This window comes from Lithobates pipiens, unplaced genomic scaffold (assembly GCF_037356315.1).
Source record: "Lithobates pipiens isolate NorthernLeopardFrog02 unplaced genomic scaffold, aLitPip1_a1.2 Scaffold_1, whole genome shotgun sequence".
Lineage (NCBI taxonomy): Eukaryota > Metazoa > Chordata > Amphibia > Anura > Ranidae > Lithobates > Lithobates pipiens.
This window is the reverse complement of record NW_027507685.1, coordinates 20,259,934-20,283,904: the sequence shown is the minus strand read 5'-3', so window position 1 is coordinate 20,283,904 and position 23,971 is coordinate 20,259,934. Positions and strand designations below refer to the sequence as shown.

Here is a 23,971-nt window from a genome sequence, read left to right as displayed (position 1 = left end):
CAAGGAAATCTCTCCAAAGTGATGGGAAATCTTACTTTTATTGTGGAACAGCTGTCCTCTTTGGAAGAAGATATCCTCCTCTCTACTCCTACTGGTGTGACAGCAGATCTATATTCTACTCTTTACTTCCTCCATTTTTAGATCAAAAAAGGGAAGGTGTTAGCTCTGTTAGGGTTTTTTATTTTGTTGCCACCTGTCACATTCTCTTCACTTCTTGTCCAATCGCCAGAATAGGAAAGTAGAGAAAATCCCTCTAAACTGAGGAATCCCTGGTTTTGATCAGGGTCACTAGCACTAATGTCCCCACTGGAAGACTTCCCCCCCCCCTCTAATGTCCCCACTGGAAGACTTCCCCCCCCCCTCTAATGTCCCCACTGGAAGACTTCCCCCCCCCCTCTAATGTCCCCACTGGAAGACTTCCCCCCCCCCCCCTCTAATGTCCCCACTAGAAGACTTCCCCCCCCCCTCTAATGTCCCCACTGGAAGACTTCCCCCCCCTCTAATGTCCCCACTGGAAGACTCGTCCCCCTCTAATGTCCCCACTGGAAGACTCGTCCCCCTCTAATGTCCCCACTGGAAGACTCGTCCCCCTCTAATGTCCCCACTGGAAGACTCCCCCCCCTCTAATGTCCCCACTGGAAGACTCCCCCCCTCTAATGTCCCCACTGGAAGACTCCCCCCCCCACCCCTCTAATGTCCCCACTGGAAGACTTCCCCCCCCCACCCCTCTAATGTCTCCACTGGAAGACTTCCCCCCCTCTAATGTCCCCACTGGAAGACTTCCTTTTTTGGACATAATTTTAGGTGTTTGTTTTGCATGTATTCACACATATTTATGCGCGCATTTGCATGTATATGACCCTTTTCAAGCTGCAGTGTGCAAGAAGCTTTATACTGCTCTAGGGATAACCCAAGATTTTGGATTTTCCTTTACTTTCGATAATAGCTGAAAACATGACAAATAAAGAGTTAGACATTAACCACTTTAAGACCGCCCACATACTGCGGCAGGGCAACTCTATTGCGTGACTTGTACGTCGTTTCATGTAATTAGATACAGGGCGAGCGCTACTCGCCCGCAGGAGCCAATGCACTTGTCCGCCGGCCACCTGCGTTCGCTCCTCACAGAGGCAGGACGGGGGATGTAAACAAGACAGAGACAGACATCCTAGTGATCAGGAACAGTGATCTTTCACCACTAGGGATTGACCAATATTGTTTTTTTTTTCAGTGCCGATGCGATAGGCAACCTCGCAGGCCGATATTCTGTACATTAAAAAAAAAAAAAAAAAGTAAAATATTGTTTTTTTTTTTTTTTTTAATTGTCGCTCTTTTTTTGTTTATAGCGTAAAAAAAAAAAAAAAACTGCAGAGGTAATCGAAAAGCACCAAAAGAAAGCTCTATTTGTGGGAAAAAAAAGGTAATCTAAATTTGGATACAGCGTTGCACATCTACGCAATTGTCGGTTACAATAACGCAGTGCCATATCACAAAAAAAAGGCCTGGTCATTAAGGAGGTAAATCCTTCCAGGCTGAAGTGGTTAAACGAGGCCACTGCGTTTCCTTGAACAGGTTTGCTTTAAGCGGAAAATTACTTCATGGCCCTGGAAGGATCTCTGGCATGCTACATCATTCCCATCTATGTCAGACACCATCTGCTGAGGTATTATTAACTACCAGAAGATTTTACCCCCTTCATGACCAGGCCATTTTTTTTTTTTACCATTTAGCACTGTGCTACTTTAACCAGTAATTACACGGTCATACAACACTGCACCTAAATAAAATGTATACAATTTTTTTCACACAGATTTCCTTTAGCATTATTTGATCACCACTGGGTTTTCGAATTTTTTGCAATATGATCACAAAAAGGCAGAACATTTGGGGGAAAAAATAAAAATAATCAAGTTTCTTCATACATTTTGGGCAAATGTATTCAGCTATATGTTTTTGATGAAAAAAAATCCCAAGCAGCATTTATTGATAGGGTTGCATGAAGGTTATAGTTTCCCTTCTCAACCTTTTTTTAATACTACCAATGGCAACTTATAATGGGGCTGTGGCGGTCAATCTGACACCAACTGAAGCTGTGGGGAAGTGACTAACTGCCACTATCACCAGTGACCTTAATACAGTGATCAGTTATAATACTTTACACTATCACTGTACTAATGACACTGGCGGGGAAGGGGTTGACATTTAGGGCGATCAAGGGGTTAAAAGTGTGTCCAACTATGTGTAACGTGTGAGTATTATGTGCTGCCTTTTACTACAGATCTTTTGCTTTCTTATCGCTGCTTTGCAGCGATAAGAAACGTAGAGGTCGTTCCCTGTGAACAGAGCTCTGCATTCAATATTAACACAGAGCTCTGGGCTGCGAGTGCACACAGCCGATCAGAAGGTCCCGGTCGTGAATCATTGCCTGGGGTTGCCGACAGCCTCCCGCTGTGTACAATTACAGCAGGAGCGCGCATGCAGACGACCTAAACTTGTAAGTAGGCAGCGACGTACGGGTAAGTTGCTTTGCCTACAGCCGCTGCCGCTCACCTGCACAACAATGTGGGTGGGCAGCAGGTGCTTAATACTGTCCCTTAATATTCCACTTACATGTACACCAACTATAAGGCCAGATTCACATGAAACACGGTGCATCACATTCAGAACCATCCGACTTCTGATTCATGGGCGGGGAGGGGATAGATTAAGGGCCGGTTCACACAGGGGGCGACACGAGGCGACACGACTTGCCGTGCCGCGACCTGACAAGTCGCCCCCGTTCTGTACAATGGAACCGTTCTAAGAGGAGCGACTCGAGTCGCTCCGACTCAGAAAAAAGGTTCCTGTACTACTTTTGGGCGACCTCGGGGCGACTTGCATTGACTTCTATACAGAAGTCATTTGCAAGTCGCCGCTGAGGTCGCGGCAGGTCGCGGCGAGGCAAGTCGTGTCGCCTCGCATCGCCCCCTGTGTGAACCGAGCCTTACTAAAACCGGAGAAACTGCAGCTTCTAAAGTCAGGTTGACAACAAAACCTAGAAGCTGAATGTTTACTATGCAAAGCTGCACTCGATTCAGTGTGCTCCAGTTTTAGTACCCCCCATTGTATTCCTTTGGTTTTTATTCATCTCCCCCAGCGCTACTGCTCCTGTTCATTTTCTGTTGCAGCCCGACGCAAAATAAAATCCATAGGCAATATAGCACAATAAGATTTTACAGCCATACAATGCATTTATGATGCCTTAACATGTAGATCACTTGCCAACAAATTACAAAATAGAAATGAATTCCAGTGCTTCACAATTTGTATGTATAGCTTGTGCGTTTTTCAGATAACAATCATGTCCTGGGGCAGCGGAAAGATGTATTTGCATCAAGATATAAACAAGTTTATATAGATATCGGTACATGCATGGATGTGTCTGGCTGCTTGCCTGGAACAATACCAAGGACTGCCTGTTATAATCTATAACAAACCCCCATTTTTACATGACTTTATGTATGTTTTAATGCAGACACTTTACTCGGCAGCACTACATAATGTCAGCTCTAATGCCTTCAACAATCCATATTCCACCCAAAGGCAATGCTAGTATTTATTTGTTGCCAGGTTCTCCTCCCAGAACTAATTGGAAAGGACAGCAAGGTCGTCGCATCAGAGCGCCAGGCAAAAGAGGATTTTGACCAATAGGGTATACCCCCTGAACACAGAATATTCCACACTGGCATCTCATTTTATCACTTGTAATGCCCAATCTTCATGTTTAAAGAGGAACTGCAGTCCGCTCACATCATCATTTGTAATGAAAACATCTTTGCTATTCTGAAGCTTCCCTCCAACCACTTTGCATATTTTATTTATAAAATTTATATACTTTTTCCCCCTTAAAATCAGGGGAAAATCGCGGGGTGCGTGTTATACGCCGATCCTCCGCGATTTCTGTGCTCTGGGCGGCTTTCAGCCGCCTTTGGCCCTTCTCGGCGGCTTTCGGCCCTTCTCGGTGGCAGAAAACCGCTAAGAAGGGCCGAGAGTGGCCAAAAGCCGCCGAGAACTACCGGGCGCCGCTGAGATACACAGGACATTTCGGCGGCGCCATTTTTAAAAATAAAAAAGGCAAGGCTGCCATGAGGACAGGGCTGCAAATGACACTGACGAGGCTGCATTGATGGGCATTTAAATGTAATTTTTTTTCCTTAAATTTCCCTCCTAAAAAGTTATTTTCCTTTAAATTCCCTCCTAAACTTGGGGTGCGTCTTATACGCCGATAGATAGATAGATAGATAGATAGATAGATAGATAGATAGATAGATAGATAGATAGATAGATAGATAGATAGATAGATAGATAGATAGAGAGAGAGAGAGATATCTCTCTTTAATATAAATATATATATATACACACACACACACACACACACATACTGTAATTTTGTACTTGTCAAATATGCTGCAGAAATCTCTCTCCACTGAGTTTGGCTGCAATCATTTTAATCATGGGCAGCTGAAGCTGCTGCCTGTTCACTTCCTGGATTTACACAGAGGCACACCTACAGCTCTCATTTGGCCTCTTATGACTCACCCCCCTCCCTTCTTGGCAAACTCTCACAAGAGTTTTACGAGCTGTGCATGATGTCATAAGCCTAGGCTTTTTACCAGACAAGAAACAAGAAGTGGGCTGTAGAAAGTATTTACTAGCAGAAAAAAAAAAATGTTTAACTATACAAAAAGTTAAAAACGATAAGGGTAGAGGATTTAATAGATGGAAAGTCAGGGGGAAAAAAAAAAAAAAAAAATATGACTGAAGGTCCGCTTTAAGGAGACTAAAACATTGACTGGTCAGAAACAAATGCCTAATGTAAAGCAAACCTGATCTAGTGTACAGTACTCCTCTTTAACTGCTTGCTGACAGTCGGCTGTCAAATGACGGCCAGGCGGCGCGGCTCTTGTGGTGGGAGGCCGTCATATGATGGCCTCCCATTTAAACAGGGAATGCGCGCGATCTTGCATCCCTGTTCCTTCTGTGGCGGCGTGTCACGGAGACACTGCTGATCACCGAGGGGGGTGAACAGCCATTGGGTATAGCTGTTAACCATGTGATCGGCCGTGATGAAGTCACGGCCGATCACAGATGGTTACACCCCAACTGTGCACGGCGTGCACGGTGGTGGCGGCGAGTTCTCGGGAACACTCCTCGCCACCGATGCTGGTAAACAGCCATTGGCCGGCTGTTTACCCACGTGATCAGCTGTGATCATTTCACAGCCAATCACTAAATGTAAACAAACCGCGGTAACGAGATGTTACAGAGTTCTCCTCCTCACACACCGATCGTGTGTGAGAAGGAGATTGCGGTAACATCTCGTTACCGCTTACAGTGTACACCAACACACACTGATTGCCCCCCCCCATAAAGAGGACCTGTCACCACCCATCATAGTACCCATCGCAGCCCATCAGGGTAGCCGAGTAACCGTCACAGTCCATCTGAGTAGCCGAGTAACCGTCACAGTCCATCTGAGTAGCCGAGTAACCGTCACAGTCCATCTGAGTAGCCGAGTAACCGTCACAGTCCATCTGAGTAGCCGAGTAACCGTCACAGTCCATCTGAGTAGCCGAGTAACCGTCACAGTCCATCTGAGTAGCCGAGTAACCGTCACAGTCCATCTGAGTAGCCGAGTAACCGTCACAGTCCATCTGAGTAGCCGAGTAACCGTCACAGTCCATCTGAGTACCTGTCAAAGTCCATATGAATACCTGAATACCATTTAGGTTTTCTCTTCAAGGACAGGTCTGTGCACAGTGTTCTAGAGCAGGGGTCTCTAAACTTTCTAAGCAAAGTGACAATTTACTGTCACTCAGGCTTTAGGGGGGAGAGATGTGGCCAGTGGGCCCATCCGTGCCTCATTGTTGATATCAAAGTGAAATATAGTGCCCCAATGATGGTATATGGGGGGGGGGGGGGCACGGTGCCCCAAGATATGCTTTCTTGTTAAATAAAATGGATAAAACTCAAGGTTCAAGTTCCAATCAAGTTATTTCTGTCACAATAGAAGAACCAGTGGGACAGTCCAGAATGATATAAATTAGAGGGGTACACAAGTAGGACAAGTGGGCATAAACAAGCATAAAAGAGCCAGTTGATGGGTAGAAGCACAATGTTGGGTAACATTCGTCTTCTGAGAAGAGATTTTCTCCCTCAGGACTTTAGTTGCGAGGAACAACTAGTAAGGTGCTCTGGTGTAAAAGGGTCCAAATAATATGGTAGGGATATAGGAGGTGAAGCCATGATGAGATGGTGGAATTGGAGACATCTTTTGGCAGCACAAGGTGCAGTATACACCCACAGCTAAAGCCTTGCACTTGCAAGTCTAGTGTTAAAAGAATCCCCTACAGTAGCTATTCAATTGACAGATAGGTTGAGGCTGACTAGACTATTCACACAAACTACTTAGTGAACAGTCTCAAAACCTTGAAATAAGCCTCATCGTGTGCAATTCAAAAAAATACATAAAAATGAGTGAACAGATGAGGAAAAAATAAAAAATGTCTCCGTGATAAAGTGCCCAGCATAAACAAATAACCTGAGGTCACTGATTTTCATTGCTCTGATGGGGGTTGTGAGTGATGGTTGGGTCAGGAGCACACAGGCAATAATTAGTCAAGCAATCAATAGGCAAGGAGGAGGGTTCCAGGAGGACAAACAGCATATGGTCACTGAAGGACAGACAATGGAGGCCCCTATTCCAGTAATAGAGAAGCGGCCAGGTTCTCTCAACAAAACCAACCCATTATCCACAGACAGGAATAGGACAGAAAAGCTGTGGGAAGAGGTTGGGAAGGAGTATGTTGCCATATTGCAAAATAGACAATTCACAAATACCACAGCAGAAAGGCAAACATACTGTTTCCCAAAGCAGGAAACAGGAAGAACTTAGATTAGATCTTTTTGGAACATTTGCATAACTTATTTTTTTACATTGCTTAGTAAAAAACTGCTAATCATACAACAATTGTGCACGATCACATAGACAGGAGACTACCAGATCACCATGGTGCTCCTGCCCTTAGTCTAGGAGAGGGCAGCAGGCTGTAGGTATGTAGAGGGTCACAGGTCTCAGTCTATGGAAGGGTTGATGCCACCATTCAACAATCAGTACAGGGATTTGTAGATAGGTTATTAATCTGGGCTGACAAGGGTCATGGGGCAGTGTCACCGTTTTTATCAACATACTATCATTTGGAGTGAAGGATGAAGAAAAGTGAGGCTGACACTGCAAACTGCCCTTGTAGGATTGCTATGTTAGAAAGACTGCCATAGGAGTATACACCCTGTAACACTGGCTACAAAAATAGTGTTTCCATTCCATGGTATTTTTTTTATGTCCTTCATTCTTTCCTTGGCGCATACAAAGAAAACAGAGACAATTATACCCAAAGAAAAATAATTTGTGGCATGCAATTGAAGAAAACCACACAAGAATATGGTAATAGATACATGCATGCATGCATGTATATATATATAGAGCAGTGATTCTCAACCAGGGGTCTGTGGAACCCTAGGGTTCCTCCAGAGGTTGCTAGGGGTTCCTTCAGCATTGGGCAATTTCTGCCTCTCAGATATGTTGTTCCCACTGACACCATTGATCTTTTTAGCTATCTGTAAGGAGGTAATTCTTCCCAATGACCACAAGTGTAAGGACCATTCTTCCCACTGACCATCACACTAATATATCACGAGTTGTAGATTTCTAATTTTTAGCAGGGGTTCCTCGAGACCGGAGAACTATTTCAAGGGTTCCTCTGTGTTGAAAAGGTTGAGAAAGGCTGATATAGAGTGTGTGAGATACATTCCAGTCTAATCTGCAAGTATAGTTAGATCTAGCCACCCTCCTTTAGATTACTATTCACATGAACAAAACAGGAGATTTACCACAACATTGAAGGTTTCACATAACACATCTGACCAAAGACAGCACCACAGACAGTGCAATCATGGAACAATCACATTATGTTTGAAAATCTGCAAACCAATGTGTAGAATAATAGAGCCTTATAAGTAAGGCCTGCCTGGTGAAAGCTGGCCCTGTTAATGACAGAGAAAAAAATGGTTAGGTGAAAAAGAGATGGGTAACATATTTCTCTAAGAGCAAAATTCCATGCTATGGGAGAGTAGGCATGTACAATCGGGGCCAAACTTCCAACTTCAAATTTTTCAAGAATCCTCCATAATAGAAAAAACAAAACCTGGAATTCTCACATACAGATCTATTACTGCAATATTCAAATGTAAGAAGGCTTCAGCTGTAAGAAATGTATACAAAAATATCAGGGAGGGGTGAAGGTAGTGCAAGAGGAAATATTCAAAAGTCACTAACATGGAAAAAGAAGAAAAGAAGAAGAAGAAAAGAAGAAAAGAAGAAAAGAAGAAAAGAAGAAAAGAAGAAAAGAAGAAAAGAAGAAAAGAAGAAAAGAAGAAAAGAAGAAAAGAAAAGAAGAAAAGAAAAGAAGAAAAGAAGAAGAAGAAAAGAAGAAGAAGAAAAGAAGAAAAGAAGAAGAAGAAGAAAAGAAGAAGAAGAAGAAGAAGAAAAGAAAAGAAAAGAAGAAAAGAAAAGAAAAGAAGAAAAGAAAAGAAGAAGAAAAGAAAAGAAGAAGAAAAGAAAAGAAGAAGAAAAGAAAAGAAGAAGAAAAGAAAAGAAGAAGAAAAGAAAAGAAGAAGAAAAGAAGAGAAGAAGAAAAGAAGAAGAAAAGAAGAAGAAAAGAAGAAGAAAAGAAGAAGAAAAGAAGAAGAAAAGAAGAAGAAAAGAAGAAGAAGAAAAGAAGAAGAAAAGAAGAAGAAAAGAAGAAGAAAAGAAGAAGAAAAGAAGAAGAAAAGAAGAAGAAAAGAAGAAGAAAAGAAGAAGAAAAGAAGAAGAAAAGAAGAAGAAAAGAAGAAGAAAAGAAGAAGATAGTGCATGTGCTGTATGGATCCAACATTTTGCCGTATCCATTATTGTTGGAATATTGTGAGGACAGGCAGTGGTACTTGCCCTGTAAAGCCCATTAATCTGCCAACTGACTGCAAGGCTGCCAAGTCTGCAAACAGCTCATCACTGGGGTTCAAATTATTGGATAACATTTCTACTTTGTTTTAAAGCCCTTTTCAAAGACAAAAATTCTCTGAAAATAAATACACAACATGAACTCGCTTTTCGTTCTGGAAAGATCGTACTGCATTACATTTATGTACTTCTACAGAATAACCTGTTTATCTCATTTCTGAAACAACCACCAGAAATTCAGATTTATAACAAACAAAAAAGTGTTATGTTGCAATGAAAGCTTTGGAATGCATAAATGGCATAGATATAGAGCAGTGATTCTCAACCAGGGTTCCTCCAGAGTTTGCTAGGGGTTCAATGGACAGCATCAGGAGCCTATGGCTCCCACTGCTCTCACATTCTCCTGTGAGACCAGAAAGAGAGAGCAGTGGCACTGCGCTGGATCGAGAGAGGACTCGGGTACAAACCCAATTCCAAACAATTTGGGAAACTGTAAAATCTACATAAACAGAATGCAATGATTTGCACGTCTCAAACATATATTTTATTCACAATAGAAAACATATCAAATGTATAAACTTAGAAAATTTACCATTTTAAGAAAAGAAAATAAGAAAAATAAGGTCATTTTGAAATTGACAGCAGCGACACGTCTTAAAAAAACTGGGACATGGCAACATAAAGTTGACAAACTAAGTGTTACTATCAAGGAAGAGCTGGAAGAACATTCTGCAATTAATTTGGTTACTTGGCAACAGGTCAGTAAAATGACTGGGTAAAAAAAGGCATCATAGATAGTCAGAATGTCTCAGAAGTAAAGATGGGCAGGAGGTTCACCAATCGGTGAAAAGCTGCATCTAAGATTTTTCACACTATTTTAGATAAACGTTGCTCAATGTAAAAATTGCAAAGACTTTAAAATATATCCTCATCCACAGTACATAATATCAAAAGCTTCAGAGAATCTGGAGAAATTTCTGTGTACAAAAGGACAAGGCTGAAACGCAATATTGAATGCTCATGATCTTTGGGCTCTCAGGTGGCACTGTATTAAAAACCAGGCATGATTCTGTGATGGACATCACTGCATGGACACAGAAATACTTAAAAGTGGTGGGCCAGCTGAAATTTTTTTTTTTTTTAAAGTCAGCAGCTACAAACACTGTAGCTGCTGACTTTTAATAAGGACACTTACCTGTCCAGTGAGCCCGCGATGTCGCGCCCCCCCCCCCCCCCCGATCCGACGGCTCCATCTTAAAGAAGGGAAACAGGCAGTGAAGCTTTGTGGCTTCACTGCCCATTTCCTACTGCGCATGCGCGAGTCGCTCTGCGAATAAATGGCCAGCTATTCCCCCCCTTTAAGATTACAAATGGGAAGAGGCAGGGGTGCCCCCTGTCCCCCCTGATATTCATTCTGTCCCTGGAGCCCTTCCTCCGCACGGTAAGGGTTAACCCTGACATATCGGGAATGCGTCTGAGTGACCATTTGTCCCCAAAAATAGCAGCCTTTGCAGAGGATTTGCTTTTTTTTTCCATATCCAACCCGCTGGTCTCAGTCCCTAACTTGATGGCAGAACTGAAAAAATATGGAACGCTGTCCTTCTTTAACCACTTCGCGCCCACGCTATAGCCAAAAGACGGCTGCAGCGCGGACGCTATCTGCCGGGAGGCTGTCCCTCTGCACGCCGCCACGGGCACGCATCGGGGGAAGTTCTGTGCTGGCCGTGTCCCCTGGACACAGCCAGTCACAGATCGTTGTAAACGGCCAATCACAGTGGCCGTTTACAGCGTGCCCAATGAGAGATGTAAACATGTGATGTAAACATATGAGATCATCTCTCATCGCCGGCTGAGATCATCTCTCATCACCTGTCATCAGTGCCATCTGTCATCAGTGCCACATATTAGTGCCATCTGTCATCAGTGCCACATATTAGTGCCATCTGTCATCAGTGCCACATATTAGTGCCATCTGTCATCAGTGCCACATGTCATCAATGCCAGGTATCAGTGCCATCTGTGTCACGTGTCATTGTCCTGGTGCTCCAGGGCCTTCAAAAGTGTAATAGGTAGTCAACAAGTTAGATGTGTAATTTATGCTCCTAGAACACGTGACAGCGCTCCCTGCATGTTGGGCCTCTCTATGTGGCCAGGCTGTGAAAAAGTCCCACATATGTGGTATCTTAATACTCAGGGAGGAGTAGCAGAATTTAATTTTGGGGCATTTTTTGTGGTATACACATGCCACGTAAGAGAAATAACCTATTACAATGACAATTTTGTGGAAAAAATTAAAATAAAATAAAAAAAATCTTCATTTTGCAAAGAATTGTGGGAAAAAAATGACAACATCAAAAAGCTCACCTTTCCTCTTACTAAATAACTTGGAATGTCTACTTTCAAAAAAGGGGTCATTTGGGGGGTATTTGTATTTTCCTGACTTGTTCGGGTCGCAAGAAATGAGGTCGGCCACCAGTACATCAGATGTGATAAATTTTTTATGATTCGCACCACAGCTTGCAGACTCTCACAAAGACCAAATAATATCCACTAATTGGGGTTATTTTTACCAAAGATATGTAGCAGTATAAATTGTGGCCAAAATTTATGAAGAAAAATTTATAATTTGCAACATTTTATCACAGAAACAAAGAAAAATTAGTTTGTTTTTTTTTCAAAATTTTCGGTATTTTTTCATTTATAGAGCAAAAAAATAAAAAACCCAGAGGTGATCAAATACCACCAAAAGAAAGCTTTATTTGTGGGAAAAAAGGACAAAAAATTAATTTGGGTACAGTGTTGCATGACTGAGTAATTGTCATTCAAATTGTGAGAGCACCGAAAGCTGAAAATTGGTCTGGGCAGGAGGGGTGTTTAAGTGCCCAGTAGGCAAGTGGTTAAAGTCAACTTTCGGAAATCGGAAAGGCCTTAAACGTCTCCATACTGACCTCTACGAGCGCCCTGCTTCGAGCTGACTTCCCTTTTAAATGGGCACAGTCTCATATTAAGTACTTGGGCATTCGCCTGCCTAACCATATAATGGACATATTTCCCCTATATTTCCCCCCTCTCTTGGCAGAGATTAGAAAAGATCTACGAAAATGGCAGACGGGCATGTTCTCATGGTTTGGGTGCTGCAGCATAATAAAAATGAACATTATGCCCCGAATACTCTACTTCCTGCAGACACTCCTGTTCAGATCCCGAATACATTCCTTAAAGCAATAAACCGGGCATTGGTGAAGTTCATCTGGGCACAAAAAGCCCAGAGGTTGGCACAATTGTACGCTTTCCTAAACTGCTGGGGGGTGGAATGGCCCTCCCGGACATGAGCTTTTATCGGATGGCGTGTCACTTGACGAGAATCATTGATTGGTGTCGCCATGGGACACTTAAGCAATGGATCCAGATAGAACAACACATGTCGGGAATGGAGCTGGACGGGCTTCCCTGGTGCCAGAAGTCTGTACCTGACCGTGTAGTTAAACACCCCATGGTGGGGGAGACGTGGAGGGTAGCCCAGAAAACCTTTCACGATCACTTAATCGCGCCCAGTCCCTCACCACTAACACCTGTGGTTGGGAACCCCGATTTCAGCCCGGGACTTGGAGACTAGATTTCGAGCCCTGAAGGGGGGTGAAGGATGCTAACTCCGCCACTTCACCAGTAATGGAAAGTGGATGACCAGACAGAACATTATGGAGGACCCTCATCTGGCAAATCTTTCCTTTTGGCAAAAGCTCCAACTGGCTCACTTTATCAAGGCACAACCTTATGAAAGAGCCTTGCTATCCTTTGAGCTCCTCTGCCTGGAGCAAGAACCAATACGTCATATGATCTCCGTGACCCATCAGCTTCTCATCTCGCCCCCCCCCCGTGGGATATAAACCACCCTATATAGCCAGCTGGGAACGGCACCTGGGATTGCAACTAACCCGAGAGGCAGGTGGAGAGAATAATTCTCTTCACATGCAAAACATCAATATGCGCCAATCAACAGGAAGCAGGGTTCAAAGTGTTGTCACAATGGTACTACACCCCGGTTAGGTTGCATCAGATGTTCCCTCAGTGCTCGGACTTATGCTGGAGGTATGGGGATGAGACAGGCAATATGCTGCATATTTTCTGGAACTGCAAGTTCCTGACATCCTTCTGGATGGAAGTACACCGTATTATACAGAAATTCACGGATTGAGAGCTGCCTAGAACTCCTGAGTTCTTTTTACTGCACCCTCATGACATACCGAACAGGACATACCAGAAATCCATCTTGCCCCTGCTGGACACAGCGGTGAAAAGCTGCATCCCCCTGTTCTGGAAGCGGAGAGAGCCCCCTGGTGTGGCACCCTGGCTGAGGAAGGTGGCAGACCTAACTGTGGGGGGGGGGCTCCCTGTCTCGATTACAGGGAGCGGGATCAGTGTCCTGTCACTAGGCAGAACGGGGAAATGCTTGTTTACATTAGCATTTCCCCCGTTCTTCCTCTCCGTTCACGGGTATCCCCACGGATATCGAATCCACAGGACCCGCTGTCCAGACTTCGCAGGATCACGTACAGCTACGTGATTTCGCACAGCAGAGCCAACCTGTAGCAGTATAACTGCGGCAAGTGGTTAAAGTGGTTGTAAACCCTTCCATGAACCCAGTGAAGTGACGGGCCTCAGGTGATACAGAGATGAAACAAAGTTCAGGAAAAAAAAAAAAGGGTGGGGGTGGAGAGCTGAAGTTGCACTCCATGGGAGGTCAGTGAGAAGAGTTCCCACACCCGATTGGAGGGAAGGGAAACCCCCACCCCTTTCACACAGCGCACAGGAACAGAGAGCTGAGGCTGTCAATCAGACAGAGGCCCCTCCCCTATCACCTTCATTTTTTCTCTTGGTGTCTTGCTTTATCATTCTGATAGCAGAGGACAAAGGTGACACTTAGTGCTCTTACTTGAGACAAGTACACATTATAGATGGATATGCTTTGTTCATATTTCATGTCTGAGGTTTATAACCACTTTAAGCTCCAGAGTTGCTTTAACCCCTTTGTGCTGGTGCCTCCCAAGCTTTTAAGGGTATCCAGATGCCGGGAAACTGAGTTTATGATCACGTGACCGCCGTGATTGGCAGTCACGTGATCAGAAAGCTTTGTGTTAAAAGCTGGGAACGGTGCCGGGAGCCCACAGGGAGCGTGCTCTCAGCACAGTCGTGTCTGTAAATTGGTACGCAAATACGTGGTCTTTAGGCGCCAAGGCCCACCCACCGAGAGGCCACATATTTGCATACTGTCTATGCCTAGGGGTTAAACACAAGCCAGCAATGGCAGTTCCCAGTGTGCACACTTGGTTTGCATGGATTCCCAGAAAGATAACGAAAGGAATCCCAACCCCTAACGTTCTTCAGAAGCTTTAGTTTTATTTTCATCTAATAAGAAGCAACAACCACCTTTTCAGGGCCAACCGGTTCTTTCCACCAGAAAGCCTCTGTGACAAAATGAAAGATATTTATAATAATCAAGCTTTCTAAATGCTCAACCAGGAGCATCGCTTCATCAATTAGAACTGATATTTACAAACACTACAACAAGTCCCTGGAAATGTGTCTGCTGTAGAACAGACCAGATCATAATGCCTAATGCCCCATACACACGGTCGGAAATTCAGACGGAAAAAGTCTGATCGGATTACGTTGTCGAAAAATCCGATTGTGTGTGGGCTCTATCGGACTTTTTCTATCGGAATTTGACGGGAAAAGTTTGAGAGCTGGATCTAAAATTTTCCGACAAAATCCGTTCGGACTTTTTCCGACCGTGTGTAGAGAATTCTGACGCACAAAGTGCCACGCATGCTCAGAAATTTTTTTGGAGATGAAAGCTATTGGCTACTGGCCTTTACGTAGTCCCATTGTATGTTTTGTACGTCACCTCGTTCTGAACGATCGTATTTTCTGACAACTTTGTGCGACCGTGTGTATGCAAGACTAGTTTCGGCCAAAATCCGTTGGAAAAAATCTGAGAGATTTTGTTGTCGGAATGTCTGACCGTGTGTACAAGGCATCATAAATACATAAAATAAAAGGATACATATGTAATTAGCGGACCTCCAGCTGCTGAAAAACGACAAGTCCCATCATGCCTCTGCCTCCGAGTGTCATGCTTGTGGCTGTCAGAGTCTTGCTATGCCTGATGGGAATTGTAGTTCTGCAATAGCTGGAGGTCCGCTAATTGCATATCCCTACAATAAAGGGTGGTAATCGATTCTACACAAATAACTAATACTAGATGAAGTCTTCTAATGCAACCATGATTTGACAGTGGTATTTGCACACCTTATCCAGGCAGATGTGCTTAGTAATAATCACTACTCCACAAGTAAACATGTCACTAACCTGGACCATCCAAAAATTGAACAGACAACAAAAGTTGAGCTTACCTTCAATGACATTTACAGTAGGTCACAGATATCTTGAAGACACATTTATAGACCAATATCAACTTTTCCTGCTAAAATGTTTCTGTAATTACACCCAAAAAAAAAGAAAAAAGAAAAGAAAAAAAAAAAGAAAAAGAAGAAAAATGGCACTACCAAGTGCATACAGCACATACCTGTAGCCCCTTCTCAATACAACCAAACCAAAGACCACCCTGATCAGTATATTGCCCACTTCCCCACTAATCCCAATGGCCCCTTGATCCAGTCCTCCACAGTGATGGAGCCATTGGGAAAACAGAACAGACAGGCTCCTCCACTACCAGAAATGTTGGAGATCTACTCATCAGAATGACCCAGTGTCAGGGCATATCGTGTACCGCATTTCAGCTTGTTAAAAAGGACAATAATACAATACTGTGCAGCAATGTTAACCTCCCTGGCGGTATGATTAGTTCTGGTTTTAGGTGCTGAAAGCGGTACAATTATTTTGCATGGAAATCTGGCGTTTTATATTGTAGTCCTGTAATTCTTAGGAATAACGCTCTTAAATCTCTTCAAACCAGAGTCTAGCAGACATCCCGGGTATGATAAAGTTTATAATATAATAAATAATAAAAATTATTCAATAATGTAATCAAATCCTAAAACCCTGAAAAAGGGACACTTTTTGGTTGCTATGGACAATCTCCAAATTCCAGGCAGAAAAAACTGTATTTATAATATAAAAGTGCATGCAGGGCACTGCACAGACCACTAGGGACAAAGGGGGTGTGTAATTTTTTTATACAGCACTGTTATCTGTAAGATTACAGTGCTGTGTGTGTTTTGTGTCTTTTTACTTTTTTGAATTTGCCGCCCTTCTCCGCTCCCGTGCGCCGTAACGTCACAGGGAACGGAGCTCGGCGGCATTCGGCGCTGTGAATCGAGCGGAGGACAACTCGATCACACAGCGCGGGGGACATCGCTGGATCCAGGGGACAAGGTAAGTAACTCTCCCTGTGTTCTCCCCTGCATCCAGCGATGCGATCCCGAGTCTGGCTCGGGGTTGCCGCTCCTGCTAGTAAATTCCCAACCCGAGCCAGACTTGGGATTACCGCTAGGGGGGTTAAGAGAGTTACGGGTTGAAAAAAAAAAAAAAAAAGCCAATCATCATCTAGACCAGACTGATGCTGCAGCTGTTCCCCGACAGCTCTTCACAGAGAACTGAGAGATCAAAGAGCGCTAATCACTCAGTTCTCTGTGCACTCTGAGCAGAGAGTGACTGAGTTACTGCTCTCTGCTCCTCCAGCACTCTCAGGAGCTGGAAACTATGGTGAGGGCAGGGAGCGGCTGGCTCAGGCTCTCAGCAGTGAAATGAGAGGCTGAGCCTGCTGCCAGTCAGACATCTGGGTGGATTCAGACATTATTGTAAAGATCCTAGCAAAGCCTGGACCAGCTCTGTGATGTCAGCCGACTTTACATACTGGGGCCCCATAGTCTATTTTTTGGAAAAGGTGAACTTAGTCTTTAAACCAGGTCCTTCATAATTACCTTCTCACTGTCTGTATTAAAGCGGAGGTCCACCCTAAAATGGACCTTCCGCTCATCGGAATCCTCCCCCCCTCCGGCGCCACAATTGGCACCTTTCAGGGGGGAGGGGGGTGCAGTTACCTGGATAATCCAGGTAACTGCACCCACTTCCGGGACAGCTCTCTGCGGAAAGGGGCGTAGATTACGCCCCTTTCCGCAAGTGCCCGCCCCTTTCCGCAAGTGCCCCGCTGCCTGCTGGGAAAACACACAGATCCCAGAGGCAGCGGGGACCGTCCTTATTGCGCAGCGCGGCTCGCGCATGCGCAGTAGGGAACCGGGAAATGAAGCCGAAAGGCTCCATTTCCTGATTCCCATACCCAAGATGGCGGCGGCAGCACCCGAGTAACAATCTACAGATCGGCTTCGGGTGCCGACATCGCGGGCGCGCTGGACAGGTAAGTGTCACTATTTTAAAAGTCAGCAGCTGCAGTATTTGTAGCTGCTGGCTTTTAAAAAAAAAAAAAAAAAAAAAAAAAAAAAAACGCGGAGCCCCGGCGGACTCCTGCTTTAAATGGTTACTAAACCTGGACTGCATTCTCTAGATCTGGTCTCCCACAACACACAGAGCATGGAAATGCAATTATTTTAGTGAATATACATTGCTAAATACCTTTTCTGATCAGCAATATATAGCAGTCTTGTGACTTCTATCAGTGTCCAGTTTTCATTCTACCCTAACTGTCCTATGAGGCTGCATGACTCCTTACCCTCTGTCTGGACAGTGCTGATTGGCCCTATGCTGATCACATGCACTCTCCAAAAAATAAATAAATAAAACAACACCCCCAACAATCCTCCAGCAATACACATCAAACTAAGCATGTGCAGAGTGCCTCCTTGGGCTATCAGCATATGGATTGGGGACAGAAAAAGAAAGGGTGGATGAGAGAAGACAGGATCAAACAGCTTTTTTTTCTTTTTTTTACACCCCCTTAGCTTTCATGGTGAGTATAACAAGCATGATTTACTACATATACAGACGAATTTCGTTGCTGTGGGTTTAGTAACACTTTAAATCCTAAAAATGCGGAGCCACCACGCAGAACTCTAGTGCATTTCACATACCTGTGGCGCAGCCACATTTACTTGAATGGGTCATGGTCAGCGGCGGTACTGTCAGCCGAATGTGATATTATTATTATTATTATTATACAGGTTTTATATAGCACCAACAGTTTGCTCAGAGCTTTACAACATGAGATGCTGCAAAGCACTGCGTGCGGATTGTGTACAGCTTAAAGCGGAGGTCCACCCTAAAATGGACCTTCCACTCATCGGAATCCTCCCCCCCTCCGGCGCCACAATTGGCACCTTTCAGGGGGGAGGGGGGTGCAGTTACCTGGATAATCCAGGTAACTGCACCCACTTCCGGGCTAGCTCTCTGCGGAAAGGGGCGTACATTACGCCCCTTTCCGCAAGTGCCCGCCCCCTTCCGCAAGTGCCCCGCTGCCTGCTGGGAAACGCACAGATCCCAGAGGCAGCGGGGACCGTCCTCATTGCGCAGCGCGGCTCGCGCATGCGCAGTAGGGAACCAGGAAATGAAGCCGAAAGGCTCCATTTCCTGATTCCCATACCCAAGATGGCAGCGGCAGCACTCGAGTGTCGATCTAGAGATCGGCTTCGGGTGCTGACATCGCGGGCGCGCTGGACAGGTAAGTGTCACTATTTTAAAAGTCAGCAGCTGCAGTATTTGTAGCTGCTGACTTTAAAAAAAAAAAAAAAAAAAAAAAACGTGGAGTCCCGGCGGACTCCCGCTTTAAGCAGATGCATTTCTGTGTTTAGGTGGGCAGTCAGAGGGGAGGCGGTAAAACCGTGGCTCAACCACCTCCTTTTACTGCTCATGGCAGATTCTTTTTTTTTTTTTTTTTTTTTTTTTAAATAATGATACGGTTTAGTATCACATTTGAGTTTGTCCCTGCACCTGCCACCATTCTGGCCCAAAACACATTTTACACTTAATACATTTACGGTAAAGTTGTATAGGAGGCGGGGCCAAGTCTGACTCATAGAAGAAAAGTCGAGATTTGCATACAGCTGATTAACCATTCTGCTTATACATTATTCATCATCAGGTCAGTAACAGGTTCACTTTCCATCTACATTACACACAGCCACATGATGCTGCCTGGTAGTCCTTCCATCCGCTGTGAATGATGGGGACATGTAGAAGCAGAGATGCCCCCCCCCCCCCCCATCCAGAGACATAGGAGATGCTTCCTCCCCAATGCTGGAAGCAGACAGCATTAGATCAGTGCTTAGCTTCTGCTTTGCACCTGTTATCCTCCAGATCATCTCCTGATCCTCACATTGCCATCAGCATTGCCAACGCCCTGGCTGTGATGGTGTGAGTGTGGGGCGCCGATCACCGCCTCTACAATGGGGGGGGGGGGGGAGAGCTGCTCCCCACCACAGCCAGGCATGGAGCAGGATGGGCACATGATGCAGTCTGCACCATCACACATGAATAATGCACAGCCAGGCATCCATCACAGGGTGGGGGAGTCCCCGGATAAGGGCGATCAGAGCCCTCTACAGTACCCACAACCTCCATCACTCACCATCTGCTGAGCGATCTCTGTGGCCGCCATGGTCAGTCCTCAAAGAAACTGAACAGGAAACCTACAAAGAGAAACTGTTACAATCTGGGCGATGCCAAGTCAAGGTGGAGGGGTGTCTGCAACATACAGATCTCTATTTACAATGCAATTTACAAAAGTATTTGCGTTTAAATGTTTGTCTATTTGAAGACTATAAATACAACACATCAGAGAAGGGTTGAATTGTATTGTGGATGTGTTGGAGGGGATGGAAGAGGAGGAAGCATACAAACACCCCCCTATGTGCTGGCAGTGGATGCGTCCACTTTTCAATGAAATGTCATTAATTTGACTTGTGTGAGGCTGCGGTGCTGAGGACTGAGAGATCACTGCAATATATTCTCCTCCAAAACTGGTCCTATGACAGGGACAAGGAATCCTGAGGACCGAGCTGTCAGCATGACATGGGCGATCTTATCTGTCAGATCTCAGCACACACCACACATAATAGAAGCAGACAGTCCAGACTCAGCCAAGGACAACCTGCAATGACCCACAGGAGAGAGGAATGAGGGGCACCTCTCCTTCTGGAAATGTTAATTGCTTGGCTGGAAGAACTCTGGCCCAGAACCTTAAATTGGTTGTAAAGGTTTTTTTTTTTTTTGTTTTTTTTTAAATAAAAATAACAAACATGTTATACTTACCTTCTCTGTGCAAGGGTTTTGCAAAGAGCAGCCCTGATCCTCCTTTTCTGGGGTACCAAGCTGGTGTTCCTGGCTCCTCCTCTTCATCGGGTGCCCCCACGGAGAGACACTTTTTATGGGGGCTCCCATGTCCATTGACACAGACAGCAGGACTCAGCGCTGCCCCCTGCTCTTGTGTCACTGTATTTGAGTGACAGCAGCGGGAGCCGATGGCTCCCGCTGCTATCAATCTATCCATTGAGGACAGAGACAGCGGCTGGAGCTGCTGGGCTCATGCATGTCACTGGAACGGATGGGTTCAGGTGAGAAAAAGGGGGGTCTCTGGGGGGAAGCTGTAGCAAAGAAGGTTTTTCACCTTAATGCATACATAGTTACATAGTTAGTAAGGTTGAATAAAGACACCAGTCCATCCAGTTCAACCTGAGTGAGTGTCTACAATTGTCCCTATCCCTGTACATTGCACACTCACATCCATCCCTACCCTCAAGGAGCCCATGCATAGAATCCATTAAAGCGAAGTTCTACCCAAAAATGAAACTTCTGTGTATCCGGTTCCTCCCAGCCCTCTGGTGTCACATTTGGTACCTTTCAGGGGGGAGCAGATACCTGTCTAATACAGGTATTTGCTCCCACTTCTGGCGATAGATCGCCACAGAATCTGCAGCGATCTACTCCATGTGCGCCCCCCCCCCCCCCCCCGCTGTCTTCTGGTAGGTCCCAGAAGACAGCAGGGACCAGTCAGGACACGCAGCACGACTCGCGCATGCGCAGTAGGGAACCAGACTGTGAAGCCGCACTTGCTGATTCTCTTACTGAAGATGCCGGCGCCTGCACCCGGGAGCCGAGGTATGGGTCAACAGACAGGTAAGTGTCCTTATTTTAAAAGTCAGCAGCTGCAGTGTTTGTAGCTGCTGACTTTTTTTTTTTGGCAGAACTCCGCTTTAAGTTGAAAAAACCATGAGCGTTTACAACCCCTTTAACCCTTTGAGGACCATAAGATTACCGTCATCAATATAAAAACAATTATATCTTTTTTCCCTTTAACCACTTCAATACCGGGCACTTAAACACCTTCCTGTCCAGACCAATTTTGAGCTTTCAGCGATGTCGCACTTTGAATGACAATTGCGCGGTCATGCTACATTGTACCCAAATGAATTTTTTATCATTTTTTTCCCACAAATAGAGCTTTCTTTTGGTGGTATTTGATCACCTCTACGGTTTTTATTTTTTGCTAAACAAATAAGAAAATACCGAAAATTTTGAAAAAAATAAAGTTTTTTTTGTTTCAGTTTCAAAACTTTGTAAATAAGTACGTTTTCTCCTTTACTGATGGCCACTGATGGGGTTACACTGATGGGCAATGATAAGGCGGCACTGATGGGCACAGATGAGGTGGCACCAATGAAGTGGCACTGATGAGGTGGCATTGATGGACACTGATATGTGGCACTGATGGGCACTGATAGGCGGCACTGATGGGCGACATGGATGGGCACTGATAGGTGGCACAAATTGGCACTAATAGCTGGCACGGATTGGCATGGGTGGGTGGCATGGATGGGTATGGATAGGCGGTACAGGTGGGCATGGATAGGCGGCACAGATGGGCATGGATAGGCGACACAGATGGGCATGGATGGGCACTGATAGGTGGCACGGATGGGCACTGATAGGCGGCACAGATGGGAACTGATAGGCAGCATTGTATTATATTATACTGTACTAATGGATGCCAATCAGTGCCAAACAATAATGCATGCCAATCAGTGATGCCCATTGTGGGCACTGATTGGCATCCATTATGAGCACTGATTGGCATCCATTGTGGCACTGACTGGAATCCCTGGTGGTCTAGGGTGGCATACCTTGTCATGGGCATCCCTGGTGGTCTGGTGGCGTTCCTGGCGGTCCAGTGTGGGCATCCTCGGGGGGGCTGCGCTGATATTCGATCAGCACAGACCCCCCCGTCAGAGGAGCAGCCAATTGGCTGCCCTCTACTCGCGTCTGACAGACGTGAGTGAGGAAAAGCCGATCACCGGCTCTTCCTATTTACACTGTGATCAGCCGTGATTGGACACGGCTGATCACATGGTAAAGAGTCTCCGTCGGAGACTCTTTACCGAGATCGTAGTTGCCGGGTGTCAGACTGACACCCCGCAACAACGATCGCCGCGATGCACGCCCCCAGTGGCACGCAGCGGCTCAAAATCCTGATCACGTCATATGACATCCGGTCAGGATTTTGAAACCACTTTGCCGCCGTGTATCTGTTATAGGGCGGGCGACAAGTGGTTAAGAAGGTATTTGAACAATAAATAAAACCATTTCCACACTTGTGTCTTTTTTGGGGGAGGAATTATGACAACCATTTGTTGATAAGAACTAATATTTTGACTCAAACCAAAAAAAAAAAAGTATTTTAAGTTCTTAATCAGATGATACAGGCAATTAAAAACAGGACAAATATGTCCATTGGTCCTTAAAAGGTTAAAGTGTACCTACAGTCAAAATATAAAATCATATATTCACTATTGTGTTTCAATTATTTCCAGCCTACTATTAATCTGAATGATCTTCAAGTTTGTAAACTTACTCTGTGAAGATGCCCACTCATTTACTACTTTAATTCTGTGATATGTAGTCACTATGCCCTGTGGGTTGGCACTGCTGTGCCACACATTTCACAGAGCTTGCCTGCTGACCTAGAGAGAGAGGAGGAGTATAACCGCTTAGTGACCACCCGCCCACAATGTACTGCGGACAGGCAGCCACTGTAGGCAAAGCGACATACTCGTACGCGGCGGCCTTCTTCTGGGTCTATGGCACACACATGCACGCTCCTGCCCAGCACCCGCTAGAATTGCACACAGTGGGAGCCTGTCAGCATGTCCCAGCCAATGATTCATGGCTGAGATCTGCTTATTGGCTGTGTACAATCATAGCCCAGAGCTCTGTGTTGGTAAACACCACAGAGCTCTGTACAGAGGGAGCGATCTTTCCGTTTTTCATCCCTGAGAAACAGAGATCTTAGTAAAAGCAGCACACATTACACATAGTTAGACACATATTTAACCCCTGAATCATCCTAGACCTAGATGTTGTTAACCCCTTCCCAGCCAGTGTCATTAGTACAGTGATAGCGTACAGGTATTAGCACTGATTACTGAATTAAAGTGTTACTAAAACCACAAGTAAAATCAGTCTGTGTGTGCAGCAAAGCGTGCTTATTATACTCACTGTGGAACCCAAGGGGTTAATCCTGTAGATTGTGTAAAAAGGCTGTTTGATTGTGTTTTCTCTGATCTTCCCCTTCTTTTACTATCCTCAATCCCTCTTTCCTGTAGTACACAGCCTTGCGGACACTGCACATGCTCAGTTTTGGTGTGTATTGCTAGAGAGTTTTTTATTTCTTGGGAGGGTGCATATGATCGGTACAGGGCCAATCAGCACTGTCTAGACGGAGGGTCAGGGGTCCTGAAGCCTCATAGGATAGGCAGAGTAGAATGAAAACTCCTCCTACAAGCTTTAACCAGACATTGATAGAAGTCACAAGGCTGCTATATAGTGCTGAGAAAAGGTATTTAGCAGTTTTTTTATTTTTACTAAAACGACTGCATTTCCATGTTCTGTGTACTGTCGGAGATCAAATATAGTGAATGCAGGCTCCTGGGTTTAGTAACACTTTAATGGTTCTGGTGATCTCAGTGG

The 23,971-nt window shown here is 45.0% G+C and overlaps 1 protein-coding gene across 5 annotated transcripts in view; it reads right to left on the bottom strand.

Moving 5' to 3' along the window:
- The window catches only part of SEPTIN6 (septin 6), a 91,863-nt gene extending 72,178 nt beyond the window's left edge, over positions 1 to 19,685 (bottom strand). For all 5 annotated transcript variants that reach the window (XM_077482924.1, XM_077483105.1, XM_077482663.1 and 2 more), the window contains exon 1: positions 19,578 to 19,685. In XM_077482924.1, coding sequence (XP_077339050.1) covers positions 19,578 to 19,607 — 30 coding nt within the window. In that variant the 5' untranslated portion in view covers positions 19,608 to 19,685. The remainder of the gene's footprint in view (positions 1 to 19,577) is intronic.
- Positions 19,686 to 23,971: the final 4,286 nt, after the last annotated feature.